Below are 17,614 nucleotides of genomic sequence, written 5' to 3' on the forward strand. Positions count from 1 at the left end.
AGCTTATATCACATCCGTTAGCACTGTGGAGAGCTTTACATTACCTGTAAGGTACATTAGCCTGAAATATTCACACTCACTACAAACCCCACCAATTAGCAGGAGTTAAATCAGCTTAAATGAACTTAAATCCAATTTAAATTCAAATGAATTCAGTAAATAGTCAAGCTATATTAAATTAGCACACTACCTTTGTTTTTTTTGGCTTTGTTTTTTAACTTGTTAAACCCACTACAAACCCCACCAATTAGCACCGTACAAACTGCATGCCTATATGTATAGATATAATATTCAGGATATCAGTTTATAAGATGTTAGTTCATGGTTTATAAGCTCATAACATTACATGGTGGATATATACTCACCAGCCACTTTATTAGGTACACTTAGGTACACTTAGTAAAAGGTTGGACCCCCTTTTGTCTTCAGAACTGCTTTAATTCTTCGTGGCAGACTTTCTACAAGGTGCTGGAAACGTTCCTCAGAGATGTTGGTTGGTTATTTGAGTTTCTGTTGCCTTTCTATCATCTGGAACCAGTCTGCCCATTCTCCTCTGACCTCTCACATCAACAAGGCATTTTCGTCCACACAACTGACCGCTCACTGGATGTTTCCTCTTTTTGGGACCGTTCTCTGTAAACCCTAGAGATGGTTGTGCATGAAAATCCCAGTAGATCAGCAGTTTCTGAAATACTCAGACCAGCCCGTCTGGCACCAACAACCACGCCACGTTCAAAGCCCCTTAAATCCCCTTTCTTCCCCGTTCTGATGCTCGGTCTGCACTACAGCGAGTTGTCTTGACCACCTCTACATGCCTAAATGCACTGAGTTGCGGCCGTGTGATTGGCTGATTAGCTATTTGTGTTAACAAACAACTGCTTCCATTATTTGTTGTCTATATTAGCCTCATATGGCTCATAAACCCCACCAATTAGCATTATCCATGTACAAATCATGGCCCACACTTGGGATATATGTACACACCACTAACTGCAGGTCATACGTCCATATTACTCATTAGCCACTTTAGCCTTCCATTACTCATTAGCTACATTAGCCTCATAGAGCTACTATGGCCCACTACAGATCCCACCAATTAGCACAAAGCAAAATAAATGCCTGAAACACGTCACAGTTTTCATAATACTTTATAGCTACATTAGCCACACTTGGCACATGCGCAATGCTAACTGGACTTCAAAAGCTCAGATGACTTGTTGGTCACTTTAGCCTTGCAGCTGCAGTTTACAACTAAAGATGTTCATTTATGGTTCATAAACTTCAGTTAGCTACATTAGCCTCATAGAGCTAATACAGCCCACCACAGACCCCACCAGTTAGCACCATGCAAAGTGCATGCCTGAATCCTGACACAGTTTGAGGATTTGTACAAGGCTAATTGGTGGATATAAGCGCACAATACTTGATAGCTACATTAGCATCATTTGGCTCAAACTCCCCACCAGTTAGCACAAGCACCGATTGCATGCAAATGTCAGTGCACACAACTAGGCTTCCAGTTTGCGTGATGCTAATTGGTGGTCATAATTTTCTAGCTACATTAGTATTAAATGGCTATAACACCCCACCACAAAACCCACCAGTTGGTACCATGCAAAGGTCCAAATACTGACACAGTTTTAGGATTTGTACAAGGCTAATTGGTGGATATAAGCACACAATACTTGATAGCTACATTAGCCTCATTTGGCTCAAACTTCCCACCAGTTAGCACAATGCAGTCATTGCACACAACTAGGCTTCGAGGTTGCACAACGCTCATTGGTATGTTTTCATTATTTCTTACATTAGCCTCATAAGGCTCTAAAACTCCACCAGTTAGTGTGTGTGTGTGTGTGTGTGTGTGTGTGTGCAATGCTAATTGTACTTCATAAGCTCCTACAGCTTGCTAGTCACTTTAGATTTGTAGCTCCAGTTCAAACCTAAAGAACCAAGTTTTAGACACCAAAGCTGGCCAGATTTGGAGGTAAAAGAGCATAAATGAGCTGAACTCACTCTTTAAAATTGATAAAAAGCAGCGCAAATAGCCCTGAGCACATCCACATATCCTCTCCATGTGAGGCACCAAGACACGAGCTGTCTGAGATCTGTCTGAAAATCACAACTGATTCCATATTTCGCTCAAAGGACATTAAACACGAAACACCTTCAGGGTTAAAGGAGGTAGAGGGACGCCGGATCTGACAGCCAGAGGGTCCTGCCGCGCCTCATTCCAGCCCAGCGCATGAATACACGTGCAGTAATCACGTATGTGCAAGAAGGAAGCTTTCACTGGGAAACATTTCGGAATACTGATTAGCGCCACGTTGCAGACTACAAAGCCGAGATGCTAACAGGTTCTTAGCAGGAGCCTTCAGGCCCCAGCCTGGCCCTGCCAAGTGAGAAAATTGAACAAGATGGAGTGCCAAAAAAAGAAAAAGGAAAAGAAGAAGAAGAAGAAGAAGAAAAAAAAAAACACTTCTTCCTCTCCACAGGGCGAACAAAGCGCTCGAGCTGGCTTTGAAGTCCTTCCGAATTCTCCCCAAAAAAGATGACGGAGGGCTAGATTTACATCTAAGCAGTCAGTGGAAGCAAAAAAATATATATATATCAATAAATGAATGAAAAGAGGGAGAGTTTTGGCAGATTGTGAAAAGAGGACAGTTTCCTAGTGGAAAGTTTTAATAGGATCGCCCGCTGGCCAGAAGCTCGGCCCTCATGCTTGGCACGAAGCACACTTGGACAGTCTTATTAGCTGTTATTCATGTATATTTCATTCCGAGAATTCCTCCACGGACAAAACAAATATTGAATTCTGCTATTCAAATGATGTTATCTGCATACTTAGCATTTTGTAGGGCTGCAGGAAGAAGGTGATACTTGTCGTAATGTAACTACACAGCAAAAAATGATATCTAGACTGTAGGCCAGGGGTGGCAACATGCAGCTCTGGAGCCACGTGCACATACGTCAAAAACAAAATGATCCTTCTTTGCGGTGAAATAAATCTTCAGCTTTTTATTCAGTTTCAACTATAAATGGTCTTTGGATTTAATGTATCATTTCTGTTTGAATCTTTAACCCTGATGGTTGGAGTGAAGACTGCTGGTCACCATAGCAATGCAGACAACAATCTCACCTAGCTAGTAGCTACTGAAAAGGCAAAGAGAGAAATTTTAGACAAAAACTGATCATTTGCTGTCGAGTGGATTTGCGTTTATGATCACTCCAGCAGGTATCCTGATATGTTTGATCCGCAATGAGAAACTGCATCCTACCCACCCAGACAGCCTGGCCACAGATGGCTGTGGCATCACCAGGGATTGAACTCATGATCTCCTTAGGATAGGGCCAACGCTTTGATGGTTGTGCCACTCAAGAGCCCCGTCCTTAGATATCTGATCAGAAACACTTTCCATTTACAGTGGCCTATGAAATATTTTGGACATTAAGAAAAGTAACGGCATTGCATTTACTTGTTTTGTTGCTGCAAAGCTGGAAAACTTCAAAAGAACGGATTTTGTAAAACGTTCTCTCATTCTAAGACATGCATTGTTAATGAGTATAGCTTCAAATTCAAGTTACAGAATCATGTATTTTGAAACTTTATCCATGGAATGCCCCATTGGCTTATGTTATTAATGAATTGTTTTCTGTGTCTTTTCTAAGACTTAGAAAACTATTGTCTGTGGTAATTGAGTGTATTGTAGTATTATAGGGCTGGCACATAGAGATTAGGCTGAAAATGATCGAGTACTCCTTTAATGAGAGCACCAGAACCACAAAATGCTGAAACTGAGCATCTTGGCACTGTAGCCATTTGATAAATATTAGCTCTTTCATTAACTTGAACTCTAGTTCGCTTTGGACCATGGGTGACCAGCACGAATGCCAAGAACACAGAGGTCAAAGATCAGCCTCTTTAGAGCAAGTAAGAGGGAAATGAGCTTTCCAACATGCGGTGCTGCTTAAACGCTGGAACTTAACCTTTGAACAAATTGACTTGTTATTTCTTTCTATCAATAGCAATAGCACCCTCTGTGTGCTTGAAAGGCCAAGTTTTGTATCGATTTACAATTTTGAGTCCAAAAATGGTTAGCCATCTTTTAATAGAGCCTCCAGTCGCTCTGTGGATAAAAGGGGTCCAACTCAGAATAGAAGTGTTTAATATTGTGGGGCTTCACTGACGGTCAATACACAGGACTCAAACTGTTCCCAAAAATCAATGCATCTTACATAATAGTGACCGTAACCGTAGGTTGATTTCAATTTAAAGGCATAGTTCAGCTAAAAATATTATATCCTGCTACCTGTAATGCTAACTGCTGAGTTTTGTGCTCCGACAGATTACAATCACAATCGGCCAAGTTAGCATTTTTGGCCAAATCACTCCTTGTACTGGTGTAGACTTGCAGTGAGTGAATACTTCTACTAGTGTTTAGTGCTGTATATGACACTAGATATATATATATATATATATATATATATATATATATATATATATATATATATATATATATATATATATATATGTATTCACTCACCCATCCAAATTGTATTCAGGCGTTCCAATCACTCCCATGGCCACAGATGTTTAAAACCAAGCCCCTAGACCTGCAGACTGCTTCTACAAACATTAGTGAAAGAATGGGTCGCTCTCAGCATGGTACTGTGATAGGATGCCACCTGTGCAAAGTCCAGTCGTGAAATTTCCTCACTACTAAATATTCCACAGTCAGCTGTCAGTGGGATTATAACAAAGTGGAAGCGATTGGGAACGACAGCAACGAAGCCACAAAGTAGTCGGCCACGTAAAATGACAGAGCGGGGTCAGCGGACGCTGAGGGGCATAGTGCGCAGAGGTCACCGACTTTCTGCAGAGTCAATCACTACAGACCTCCAAACTTCATGTGGCCTTCAGATTAGCTCAGAAGAATGTAGAAAGCTTCATGGAATGGGTTACCATGCCCGAGTAGCTGCATCCAAGCCTTGAAAGGAACTCTTAAAGCTTCAGCACCAAGAGATTTCGGACAATTTCATGCTCAGAACTTTGTGAGAACAGTTTGGGGACGACCCCTTCCTGTTCCAACATGACTGCGCACCAGTGCACAAAGCAGGTCCATAAAGACGTGGATGAGCGAGTTTGGTGTGGAACAGCTTGACTGGCCTGCACAGAGTCCTGACCTCAACCCCATAGAACACCTATGGGATGAATTAGAGTGGAGACTGTGAGCCAGGCCTTCTCGTCCAACATCAGTGTCTGACCTCACAAATCCTTCTAGAAGAATGGACAAATTTCCATAAACACACTCCTAACCCTTGTGGAAAGCCTTCCCAGAAGAGTTGAAGTGGTTATAGCTGCTAACAGTGGGCCAAGGGTGGGATCTCACTCAAGTTCATATGCATGTGAAAGCAGATGAGTGAATACTTTTGGAAATATAGTCTGTATACAGGGCCAGTTCCCTGCGTACATCTCAGTACCTTTAAACAGGGAACGTAATTGTTCCAAATTCCATTGTAATGATATTTTTTTAAGTTGTGCTGACTCCATATACCCTGTCTCATCTCCAGGCTTTTTATTTTATTGTTCTGCTTTAAAACATTTGGTTATGAATAGGTAAAAATATGTACTATTTTTTACCTGGAAAAAAATTATTTAAGTTGCACAACTGGACCTTAAAACTACTGCTGAATGAAAAACGTACCTACACAGCATCTTTATTTATAACTGTGTAAATATTACCTCAAATAGACCCAAATAAGACCCAAGACAGAGGCCAAAACTGACTGACTGCAATGCTTAGTAAACAACTCACTTTAAAAATCAGGTTAACCAATGAAAGCAAAAGTTGTAAAGATGCAAAGCCATGTACGTCAAGATGGTAGAAGATCCTGCAGAGATTCATTCAGCTCAAATTCCATTAAAGAATTTCTTCTGTAAAATATGGACTAGAAGAAAATATGTGGAAAGTGCACTGTGTTTGACTTTAATTTAAATACCACTCCATTCTTGCTACCAGAAGGTCGCCAGTTCAATCCTCTGAGCCGACAGACTGTGACTGAGGTGACCGTGAGCAAGGCACCTAACCCCCAACTGCCCCCCACGGATGAGTTAGATTGCAGAGGTGAAATTTCCCCATTGTGGGACTAATAAGGGTCACTTAATCTCAATCTTAATTCTGTGAAATAAAACAATTTGGATGAACAGACACAGGACTGAAAGTTATCTTCTACAAAGTCTGCTCAGCGACCCAGAGAGATGCAACCTTGTCCAGTTCAGAAAATATTTATAATAATTATTTTATTCCTATTGGAGAAATACGCTTAGAAATCATTGAGTGATTTACACTCTTACATTAAGAAAGTCACGCCAAAGCAAGACTAGGGGTGCTACTAAGCAAGTTCAAGGTGAAATAATAAATTCGTTTCATACCAGCCAAATAATGCCGACCCATGGACTCATTAGGACACATTAAGACTGAAAAGTTCCTTTGTACCAGTCGATTTCTTAATTGAATTTATCTGTTTAATCTTTTATCCTTTTGATTTCTTTTACTGCAGTTGGATTTCGCCTTGGTCTGATTATTTTTGCTTCAGGAGAGGATGTATGTACTCCTTTGTTTCAAGTCTGAGAGGAATTTTGCAGAGCACTTGTTCCACTATTGGTTTTAATCTCCTGCGAGACTGCTGATTGATAGGGAATTACTCGCTTCTTCACTTGGTGGGTTCTGAAGAATGAGAAATTAAACTGTGAACTACTTGTAAAGAGTGAAAGCACCAGACAAACCCTGATTCATATTTTCAAATGGAATAAATCTTCCCTGACGCAAAAAGAATATATTTTTCCATAGACATCCATTCAACTTGATCTTCTCTTTCTTTCCAATTCACTCACCAATTTAGCCACCCACTACATAGACACAACATTTGGTAGACACCTCCTAATTATTGAGTTCAGGTGTTTCAACCACACTCATTGCTAATAAATTGATCAAATTAAGCACAAAGCCTTACGGTCTCGATAAAACATGCTACCATTGGACTTTGGATCAGTGGAAACATATACTCTGGAGTGATGAGTCATGCTTCTCTGTCAGTCTGATGGACGAGTCTGGGTTTGGCGAACGTTACCTCCCTGACTGTGCTGTGCCAAGTGTAAAGTTTGGTAGAGGAGGGATGATGCTATGGGGTTGTATTTCAGGGGTTGGCCTAGAACCTGTTCCAGTGCAGGGAAATCTTAATGCTTCAGCAGACCAAGACATTTTGGACAATTCTATACTTCCAACTTTGTGGGAACAGTTTGGGGAAGAACCTTTTCTATTCCAGCATGACTGAGCACCAGTGCACAAAGCAAAATCCATAAAGGCCTGGCTGGGTGAGTTTGGTGTGGAAGAACCTGCCTGGCTCTCAGAGAGCCCTGACCTCAACCCCATCAAACACCTTTGGGATGAACTAGAACAGAGATTTCCAGCCAGACCCTCTCAACCAACATCAATGTCTGACCTCACAAACGCTCTTCTGGATAAATAGGTAAAAATTCCCATGGACACAGTTAGATTCCACATGGACGCTGGTAGAGCTGCAAAGGAGGACCGGATCCATATTAATGCCTATGGATTTAGAGTGGAATGTCATGAAAGCTTCTGTAACTGTAATGTGTAGGTGTTCCAACACTTTTGTGCATATAGGATATGTCTCCTCTTACCACATGATGTTGTCAAGCTGGCAGGGGGAAGGCTAGCATTTGAAAACTCAAACTGCAACCTCATTGGATGCCTTAACATGCTTGAAGGAGAACGTTAACTGCCAAATCTGTTATGTCAGCTAACAGACACTCACATTCGCTAGCATTATGCTGAGTAATGAGGGGGAGAGGGTGGACCACCTTACCTACCCAAAGAGAATCATGGTTTCTTGAAAACGAACATCTGTGGCATCACTGGTGATCAAACTCACAATCTCTTGACAGTAGTGCCAATGCACCAATGGTAGCTTCATTTTGGGGTCCTTAGATAATGATCTTCCCAAATTATGTTTCCATTTTGATTTCTTTGCTTAACTGTAATAAATATTGATCATTTCTTTTCAAAACCACATAAAACATAACTTTTTCCTCTTTTTTTTTTGGGGGGGGGGTTCACATACATGAGCACAAAGCAAAACAGCTTGGCTGTTACCAAGACCAATTCTCTGTTTCTAGTTTCTAACATGAAATCATGAAATTTACAACCTGTCATTGGGTCCCATTCTATTGCTGGAAGTGCATCTGCATGGAGAATAATGTCCAAGTCACATACTGGCAGGGTAACATGGAACACTGAGCAAATCCTATTGTAATAAATAGGTGCTAATGTTAATGTCTCTCAATTCCACACAAGCTTTATTGGTCTGCTTTGGCATGGGTTTATTTAACAGATTCATATTATAAAAAATGGATTTTTCCCTTATTTTCAGTAAATAAGACTTTGACCTAGAATGTAAACAGTTTCAGACTGAACCACAAAAGTAGCCTGGCTTATATCTACTGTTTTTCTCACAAACAAACAACAAATTTGCATACATTTACCAATTCCAGAGCAGTTTAGCCCCACCGGTTAGTGTTGACCTTATAAGAAATGTCTCTGTCTAAAAAAGCTCATTTACGTCAGTCTTATTATGTCGGTCTCAACATTGTCCAGTTAATTATGGTCCTGATTCACCCAATATTTATTCAGTCATTTGCAGGTTAGTCCACCAAGATCAATGTTTCCTTCACAGTGGCTCCCTATAAAGCACGTATTACAAATTATAGCAAACAGAAAAATGAACAAACATAATATGTCTAGATCAATAAAAGCCCTAAAACAAACAACATTAATAAAACAAGGCAGTAGTGAGACTAGTAAATAAAATTATGCTCGCGGCTCTCATCTATCAAATATTATGTAGTTTAATAACGCGTATCCTGTAAAAGTGACATGCAATTTAACCTCAGAGTCACTGGAGTCCAGTGTGCAGACTGCTGTCCAATTACTTATAGAGTATGTAACACTATTTGTGTACACTGAAATAATAAGGCCAAGAAAAGAACTACCAGAACGCTTTTTTCCCCCATGAAGATCATCTACCCACTGCTCCTAACAAGGACAAGTGAAATCACTTCAAGCGCTACAAGGAGGCCAAAGGTTGCAGAGGACGATTTGTACACTAATAGACCTGCAATTAAGGATCTGCTTTAAATGAAAGAAGTGCAGCATGGCAAATGAAAACAAGTCCATTAAAAACATATAAAAAGGCTGCCGGCTCACCTGCCTCCATTACAACATTAAGGAGTTAATGACGCCCTCAGCGCAGGATGCTGTGGCTCCACTACATTGTGATGCAGCCTTGTCTATGCGTACCATAATAAATGACTGTAATGATGCGTTGCAAAAAAAAAGTATAAATCCTATCATTTGAGAATGCACTTTTCAATTAACTGATTTACATTATTCATTCCTTCATGGCCACAAATAATCCTGTTTGAATAAAAAGAACTGTTTTAGCATAATGCCACGGATGTTTCAAAGCCATTTGATTTAACGTCAATGATGAGCAAGGACTATAAATTGATAGGCAACAAATGTATGTGAGTAACTGTGGATGTGGAGGCTGAAACACTATGTCCTGTAAATCTGAGTGGTCCCAGGCTGAAACACTATGTCCTGTAAATCTGAGTGGTCCCAGGCTGAAACAGTATGTCCTGTAAATCTGAGTGGTCCCAGGCTGAAACACTATGTCCTGTAAATCTGAGTGGTCCCAGGTTGAAACACTATGTCCTGTAAATCTGAGTGGTCCCAGGCTGAAACACTATGTCCTGTAAATCTGAGTGGTCCCAGGCTGAAACACTATGTCCTGTAAATCTGAGTGGTCCCAGGCTGAAACACTATGTCCTGTAAATCTGAGTGGTCCCAGGCTGAAACACTATGTCCTGTAAATCTGAGTGGTCCCAGGCTGAAACACTATGTCCTGTAAATCTGAGTGGTCCCAGGCTGAAACACTATGTCCTGTAAATCTGAGTCAATGAAAACACGTCATGATTTTGTATGATTTCTCTTTCACAACTCAATGAAATTGCATGGATTGTAAACCTTGAATCCACAATACATTTGTGTTTATGTGTTATGTGTTATGGTCTTGTTTTGCATGTTTACTGTCATTAATTGGCATTTAAACAAGGTAGAGTGCAAACATGAAGCTCTCAAAGTAGAATCTGGAATGTAAATGTAGTTCATGTGTAACAAATGTGTAATTACTATGTAAATAATATGTAATTATGCAATTAATATGTAATAGTTCAGCAAAACATCACGAATAACTTTCTACCTTTTAAAATATAAAGAAATAGTAACAAAATATCGAATAAAATATATATTTTTATATATTTATATATATATATATATATTTCTCTGATGTCTTGGGGCTTTCCTTTTATCTTGCTCAATAGGTTATGACACCACTTTGGCTAGCGATTTTCCATACTTTCCCCCATTCAGCCTTTCTGACACGAACAACTCAGAGGTTTACCCTGCAAAATGCCACGTCTCAACACTTCCACTAATACAGGCTTAGTAAGAGAGCCTACTGTACACACTTAAACGGATTACTCGTCTGTCACTCAAATGTCCCCCCCAAAAAAGTGCAAAGCTGATTGTTTCAACGTGCAGCTCAATATTTCCAGCAGGCAGTAACTGGTTTTCAGATCACTGTCCACTGCTGACAGGATTTTCAATGAAAGCAATGTCTTCAGAAAATGGACTATATTGAAGAAAGGGCCACAACATGATACAGTATTGACCGCTCGCTTTTGAAATATCCATTAAAGTTGACATTGAGGAACATGCCATTCACTTTTCTTGGCTAACCTGCTTCCTTAAATGGATGGTCTTGGACTTTGAGATAAAGCATATTTGCAGCAATCCCATAAACGTAAAGCTGATGACTTAGTGCATTGATCACTCGTGGGGGAAAGATCTTGGTGAAGTGCGTCAGCAGCTTTAGTGGGGAAATTATAAAATGCTGCTCTCGGTGCCTGGCTGGTTTCAATAACTCTTTCAGTCCCTGGAAAAAAAATGCACTATTGAAAGGATGAAGAACAATCTCCCTTTTCATTTAAAGCACTATACTTTGCACTTTACTATATATTATCTACTATATAAAATAATACATTGCACTATATCTTTGTCAATTGTGCTATTTCATTTTTAGAAACTTCAATTAGAATCAGAATCAGAATCCTTTTTTGCTTCAGTGCTGCAGGCATACATACAGTGGTCTGCCAGTCAGGTAGTCAACAATCCAGGACACAAGGGGGGCATCTACTTGCATCATTGTGAGCTTATTACCCAGAAGAGCAGGCCAGATGGTGTTAAATGTGCTGGAGAAGTCAAAAAATATGACCCTCACAGAGCTGGCTGGCTTATCCAGGTGAGCGTATACTCGGTTGAGCAGGTAAATGATGGCATCTTCAACTCCCAGGCAGGGCTGATAGGCAAACTGGAGGGGGTCCAGAAAAGGCTGGACTATGGGTCGGAGCTGATCCAAGACGAGCCTCTCCATGGTCTTCATGACATGGGACGTCAGTGCCACTGGCCTGTAGTCCTTGGCGTCACTGGGTCGTGGTGTCTTTAGAACAGGAACAATGCATGTCTTCCACATCATGGGGACCCTCTGGAGACTCAGGCTGTTGAAGACATGTTGAAGTACTCCACAAAGCTGGGCGGCACAGGCTTTAAGCACCCTGGGGGGGACCCCATCAGGGCCTGCAGCCTTGTTTGTGTGGAGTCTCTTCAGTTGTTTTCTCACCTGCCCAACAGTGAGACTCACTGTAGAGGTGATTGGTGGGGGAGGGGTGGAGGTGTGAGATGGGCTGTCATAGGAGGTTGGGCAGGCTGTCAGGAGGGGGGGGGTGAGTGGAATGGGCTACTGAGGACCGGCAGCAGAGGAGTCAGGATGGGGGAGGACAGAGCCTGCAGTGTCAAATCTGTTAAATAACAGATTTAGCTTGTTGGCCCCGTCCACGTTGGCCTCTACTCCTCTGTCGTTGCTGGACCTGAAGCTGGTGATGGTCCTCAATCCATTCCAAACCTCCCTCATGTTGTTCTGCTGGAGTTTCCACTCCAGGTTCCTCCTATATTTGCTCTCCACCAACTACTCATTGTCCGCATGGTCACAGGCTGACTCTTCACCAGCGGCACAGAACAGGGACTGAGGTTCACCAAGCTGTGGTCTGACCTACCCGGGGGGGTGGGGGGTGGGTACAGCTGTATGTGTCCTTAATATTAACATACAGCAGGTCCATGATGAGGCAGGGGAGACACTGTGGCTTATATCTCTTCTCCATAAGCCTCCTTCGTCTCTCCCTCGCTTTCCCCCGTATGCTATTTTGTTCCTCCTCTGCATCCCCTGTGTGTCCGTCTCCAAAGCTCTTCAGGGATGTTCGTTGTCCTGGTCGCCATGCCGACCAGCTTCAGCACGACCAGCTGATCCCATGTGTAAACAAAGCGGTCATGTTGCTGCGCAGCGGCTGACCATGACAGTGAAACAAGCACTTTCATGGCGAAAAACAAACCAACACTCTCTCCACTAGCAGGTTTCGAGAGGGCACAGCTTCCCTAAGTTGTCTTGTCAAATAAATAAACTATTAAAAAGATAAAAAACGAAAAAACACGAATGGGAACTACTGTAACAGGCAGCATGCATGCGCATGCATACTCAACAAAGATATTTTGCTGTGCATGCGATTGCATTGTAAAATTATTCAAAGGCAATTACATTACATTTGTATTAAGTGTCTCTAATAACTGTGTAGTTACACATGAATAACATATGCAACAACAAACTACTGATGATTTAGTCAGAGTTACAGATGGATTACAGAAGTACAGCCTATGTAATTACACAGTTTTGCGTCATGTAGTTACACAAGTGTATCTTACATTTACATTTGCATTTGGCTGACGCTCTTATCCAGAGGGACTTACAATTGGATTATTTTATACAGGTAGGCCAAGGTGGTGTTAGGAGTCTTGCCCAAGGACTCTTATTGGTATAGTGTAGGGTGCTTACCCAGGTGGGGATTGAACCACAGTCTACAGTGTAGAAGGCAGAGGTGTTGGATTTACACATGATGGATCTACACAGGATCTTTCCTGTAGTGCAGTGTTAAAGTTACACTTTATAATAAGTAGACAGTTCCTGTGTAGTTACTATGTAGGTACCATGTAATAACAGAGTGGTAATATAGACACTGCTTTGGAGGAAAAGCAACACATTTAATTAATATAATAACAGTTATATGTTAATATAAGGGGTCGTCTGCTGTTCTGTTCCATTACAGACTGGCTTAAAGCTGAAACTGGTTACAGTGTCACTGCACTGGCAACATAAATGCTGGCTGAATGTTCGGAAAGCTGGCAGATCCAGTGTAATAATGTCTTAATGTCAGTTATTACACACTTCCTTTTTACTGCTGAAAAAAAAAATGCTGTTCTAGTCTGATTACATATGTAATTACATGTGTTTTTACATTTGTGTAATTACATGAGTGAGAACAGGCTATTACAACTATATACATATACTTGTAATGCTCATTACCTGAGGTAAAACTGAAATTGATACATATTTTATTATATATGGTGAATCCATCTGTAACAGTGACAATCATTATTAGTTATGCTGTTGTAGCATATGTTGTTCACATGTAATTAGACACACTTAATATAAAGTGGACCCAACCAGAACATAGTAACTGTATAAACTGAACAGTAACAAGCAGCTGATTGGATACTAGCCCATGATGACACAGTCACTTTAATTTATTCCTGTATTTTTACTAGTTGTAAGATGTTTCCTTCTGTCCCTTAGCTCATTTTTGGCAGAGCAAGCTTATATATTTTCAATTCAACTACTCAGTGTTTTGAATTGCACTCCCTGCCTCTTGGCCCAAGCTGCAAAGTTGGACCCGTCTTCAAACCACATTGCCTAATGAGCTCCATTTGAATCGTTATTTTTACAGATACAGCCTGTCTTGGTTTGATGTAAAGTGGACGGTGGGTCTGTACAGTATGGGCAGATTTACAAAGGAGAGAGACAGGAATGCTTCAGTGAGGCTGGAGGCAGTTTGACGATGGGCGCTGCTCGTAAAAACAATTAAATTGATGAGCTCGCCATGTTCCTGTGTGATGGATGGGCTGATCATTAGGGGGCTGGGCCGGTGGTGTATTTCGACTGGCGTCCACATTCTTTGTCATCTGGAATGAAAGCCAAACACTGATCTGGCAATTCCCGATTTTCGCCCATAGGTTCAAAACTGCTGACTGAGTTTGAAAGTGAGCCTCCATTTCACCACTCGCAGAACTTAAGAGTGGGCAATAGGGCAAATATGCAATACTGTGATACCCGAACATGAGCTGTCCTAGAACCTCTGAATTCATGCCGTTCAGTCTCCATCATGCACATACTAATGAGTTTAACCTGTGTTTCTCTACATTTCAAAAGTTGCTATTTAGCAAACAAAAAGGTCCTACTTTATATTAAATGTCACCAATAACTGTGTAGTTACACATGAATAACATATGCAACAACAATGTAACTACTAATGATGTAGTCAGTGTAACAGATGGATTACAGAAGTACAGGGTGGGGTTGGTTCTTTTTCAGTTAAAGTATTGCACTGTAACTTTGCCAGTTCTGCTGTTTAACCTTTAGAAACCTGAAGTTAGTTTGCTTTGTGTTTGATTGCATTGCAAAATTATGTAAAAGGTAATGAAATAGTTACAACACTCTTCGAAAAGATGGTTCTCCAGGGGTTCTTTAGTAAAGGGAGCCATGGGTTATTTATTAGCATAGTGAAATGGTTTGTCAAATAATGGAGAATGTGCTGTATATGGTTCTATAGAGAACTTTTTATATACAAAAAGGTGTTATTCTATTCTAACAAACTTGACACCATAACAATAGCAGAACCTTTTTCAAAAGGGCTCTCTTTAGAACCATCTACAGCATTTTCTCCACCAATCTGAGGAAACCGTTCACCATGCAAAGAACCCCTTTAATCATGAGTTTTCATGGTTCTGTATAGAACCATTATCTTCACTACAGAACCCTTAAAGAGCCATTTAAGAGTGAAGGGCTTTGAAAAGATAATAATCTAATATAACAGTGTAGTAAATCAAGACCAATCACATATTTGTCAATCAGAATACAAATGGGGATTTTCCTCATTTAAAATCCAAAGCATCATCGGAATGTTACATCCATAAATTCAGTGACATGATTTTTATTCATTCATTTCTTTTTTTTTGGCAAAAATGCTGAAGTGGCCTAATTGCATTTTGTCCCTCAGCCGGCCACTTTTTTTTCGTTCTGAAACAATGTTAAACAAGATGCCGTGCCACTGACTCACCATGCAGCCCGTAGAGTCCACCCGTCTGTCCGAAACACACTTGAAGTTTTTCCTGCAGCCGCCGTTGTCTTTGGAGCAGTCCCTCACAGGCCCGAATGATGCCAGCAAATCATCCACCGTCTCAAAGTAAGTGGACATCATGGCCTCCTCCCTAGAGACGGAGCAGAGACAAGAGGAAAAGTCGAGTCATTCGGGAACGACAGATGATGAGAAGATCAGTGAGGCCAACAGCAATAACATGGAGAGCCACAGCAGACATATTGACAATTACCGAGAGAACAAACAGTGTCGGTTTCATCAGGAAGGAAGAATCAAAGAAAGAAAAGCATTAAAAAGGAGCCACAGTGTTTGATCCTGCTGATGTGGTGCATGGTAGAAAGTCTGATGGATATCTAATCAGATATTGCTGAATGTTTGCAAAGCATCTGCAGAGTTTAAGCTTCTAGAAGACTAGACTCTAAAAAATAAGGTTTTCTGTAGGATGCCAAAGAAGAAGCACTTTCCTGACAAATTTCATCAGAAGGTTCTTTGGTAGGTGAGATATGAGAGCACAAAGAACATTTTTAAAATGGAAAGAGCCTTGACGTTGTCTAAAAGGTCCTAGGAAAAGTATAGAATCTGGACATTATGCAAAGAGGCTTTAAACCAGGGGTCGGCAACCCAAATGATAAGAAGAGAATTTTTTTTTCCTTCCACTAAAATCAAACCAACACGGCATTTTATGTCCATTTTAACATCTTGGTTGTAAACATGTCTCAGTGTGTGTTAGAGTATTTTTTTTTTCTATCAACATTAGATTTTTATAAGACATGTCAGATTCTCATTCACCAGTTTCTTGTTAGAATTTTTTCCGTTCCACCTTAAATGGTGCCTCAGGTGCCAGAACGTAACTGCTGCACCATGTAAGGTGAGTTGTGAAAATTTGAATGAGAAACCGACTTAAGTTTGGCTTTTTTAGTGTTTGACAGTTTCTCCTTGCAAATAAAACACATCAAGAAACCAGCTGGAGTGATAATGAATACAAATAAGTCCACTGATCTCCAAATTATCGCTGTTCGTCTTAAATCTTTCTCTTTGCCCTTTCGTTAGCTACTAGCTAGGCAAGAAGTGGTGTGCACAGTCTGTGTGCCAACCTTGAGGGTTAAAGGCATGCGAATTGTGGTTGGTTGGATAGTGTAGTGGTTAACACCTCTGCCTTCTACGCTGTAGACTGGGGTTCAATCCCCCACCAAGGCAATCTCCCTACACTACACCAATAAGAGTCCTTGGGCAAGACTCCTAACACCACCTTGGCCTCCCTGTGTAAAAATGATCAAATTATAAGTCACTCTGGATAAGAGCATCAGCCAAATGCCATGAATGTAAATGAATTAACAGTTATAGGCTACATTAATTCCAGAGTTTAAGACTGTTTATTACTAAAACTGCATTAAAATGATCAGCAGAGCTTTATTTTAGGGCAAAATCTTAATTTTTTACCTAAAAATCTAATTGTGCTCTGGAGCCACAACAGGACAGTAAAAGAGTTGCGTGTAGCTCTGATCCCTGGCTTAAACGTTTTCCTCAGAACTACAAATCGCATTTTCAGACAGGGTTCTTTCATGAAATCAAAATGGTTCTTCTATAGTGGCCACCAACTCTTCTTGGAGATCTGCTTTAGTGCAGAGTTTAGTTTCAACCTGCATTTTACATGCTGTTCCTTCCCACCTAACAACATCACATCTGATCCAACCGATCAAGGACTTTTGAAGACATGGAGCAGGTGTGGAAGGTTGTGGTTGGAACAAGGTTCCACAGGAATTCGGATCACCAGGATTAGGGTTGGTCATCGCTGTTTTAAAGCATGTGTGAAAGAACGCTCTATGGCCGTTTTAAGGGCACAGTGTTATTACCATTGCTTTGTTATGCCAAGTGTAGGGTTATGTGGTAAGTGTAATGAGCATATTTATGTAATTGTGCACATTGTTTAAAGGTAATTAAAGCAATAACATAGTACATTACATAGTAACATAATTTACATTGACAACATTCAAGTTCAAACAACTACAAAAACTTGTCCAATACAAATTGTAATACATTTCCATGGAAATCTGTACTTTTACGGGTATTTGCCTGTTTTTTTGACAAGTCAGATATTTACAAGTAGGAGTTAGAAATCAGATATTTCTAGTATAAAATGACACGCCTTAT

General features: G+C 40.6%; 1 protein-coding gene across 2 annotated transcripts in view; it reads right to left on the minus strand.

The window, feature by feature from the left end:
- Positions 1–17,614, minus strand: part of LOC108442885 (astrotactin-2) — a 759,455-nt gene that overhangs the window by 228,854 nt on the left and 512,987 nt on the right. For both annotated transcript variants that reach the window (XM_037533175.1, XM_037533174.1), the window contains exon 11: positions 15,425–15,575. In XM_037533175.1, the coding sequence (XP_037389072.1) occupies positions 15,425–15,575 (151 nt within the window). The remainder of the gene's footprint in view (positions 1–15,424; positions 15,576–17,614) is intronic.

This window comes from Pygocentrus nattereri, chromosome 23 (assembly GCF_015220715.1).
Source record: "Pygocentrus nattereri isolate fPygNat1 chromosome 23, fPygNat1.pri, whole genome shotgun sequence".
Taxonomy (NCBI): domain Eukaryota; kingdom Metazoa; phylum Chordata; class Actinopteri; order Characiformes; family Serrasalmidae; genus Pygocentrus; species Pygocentrus nattereri.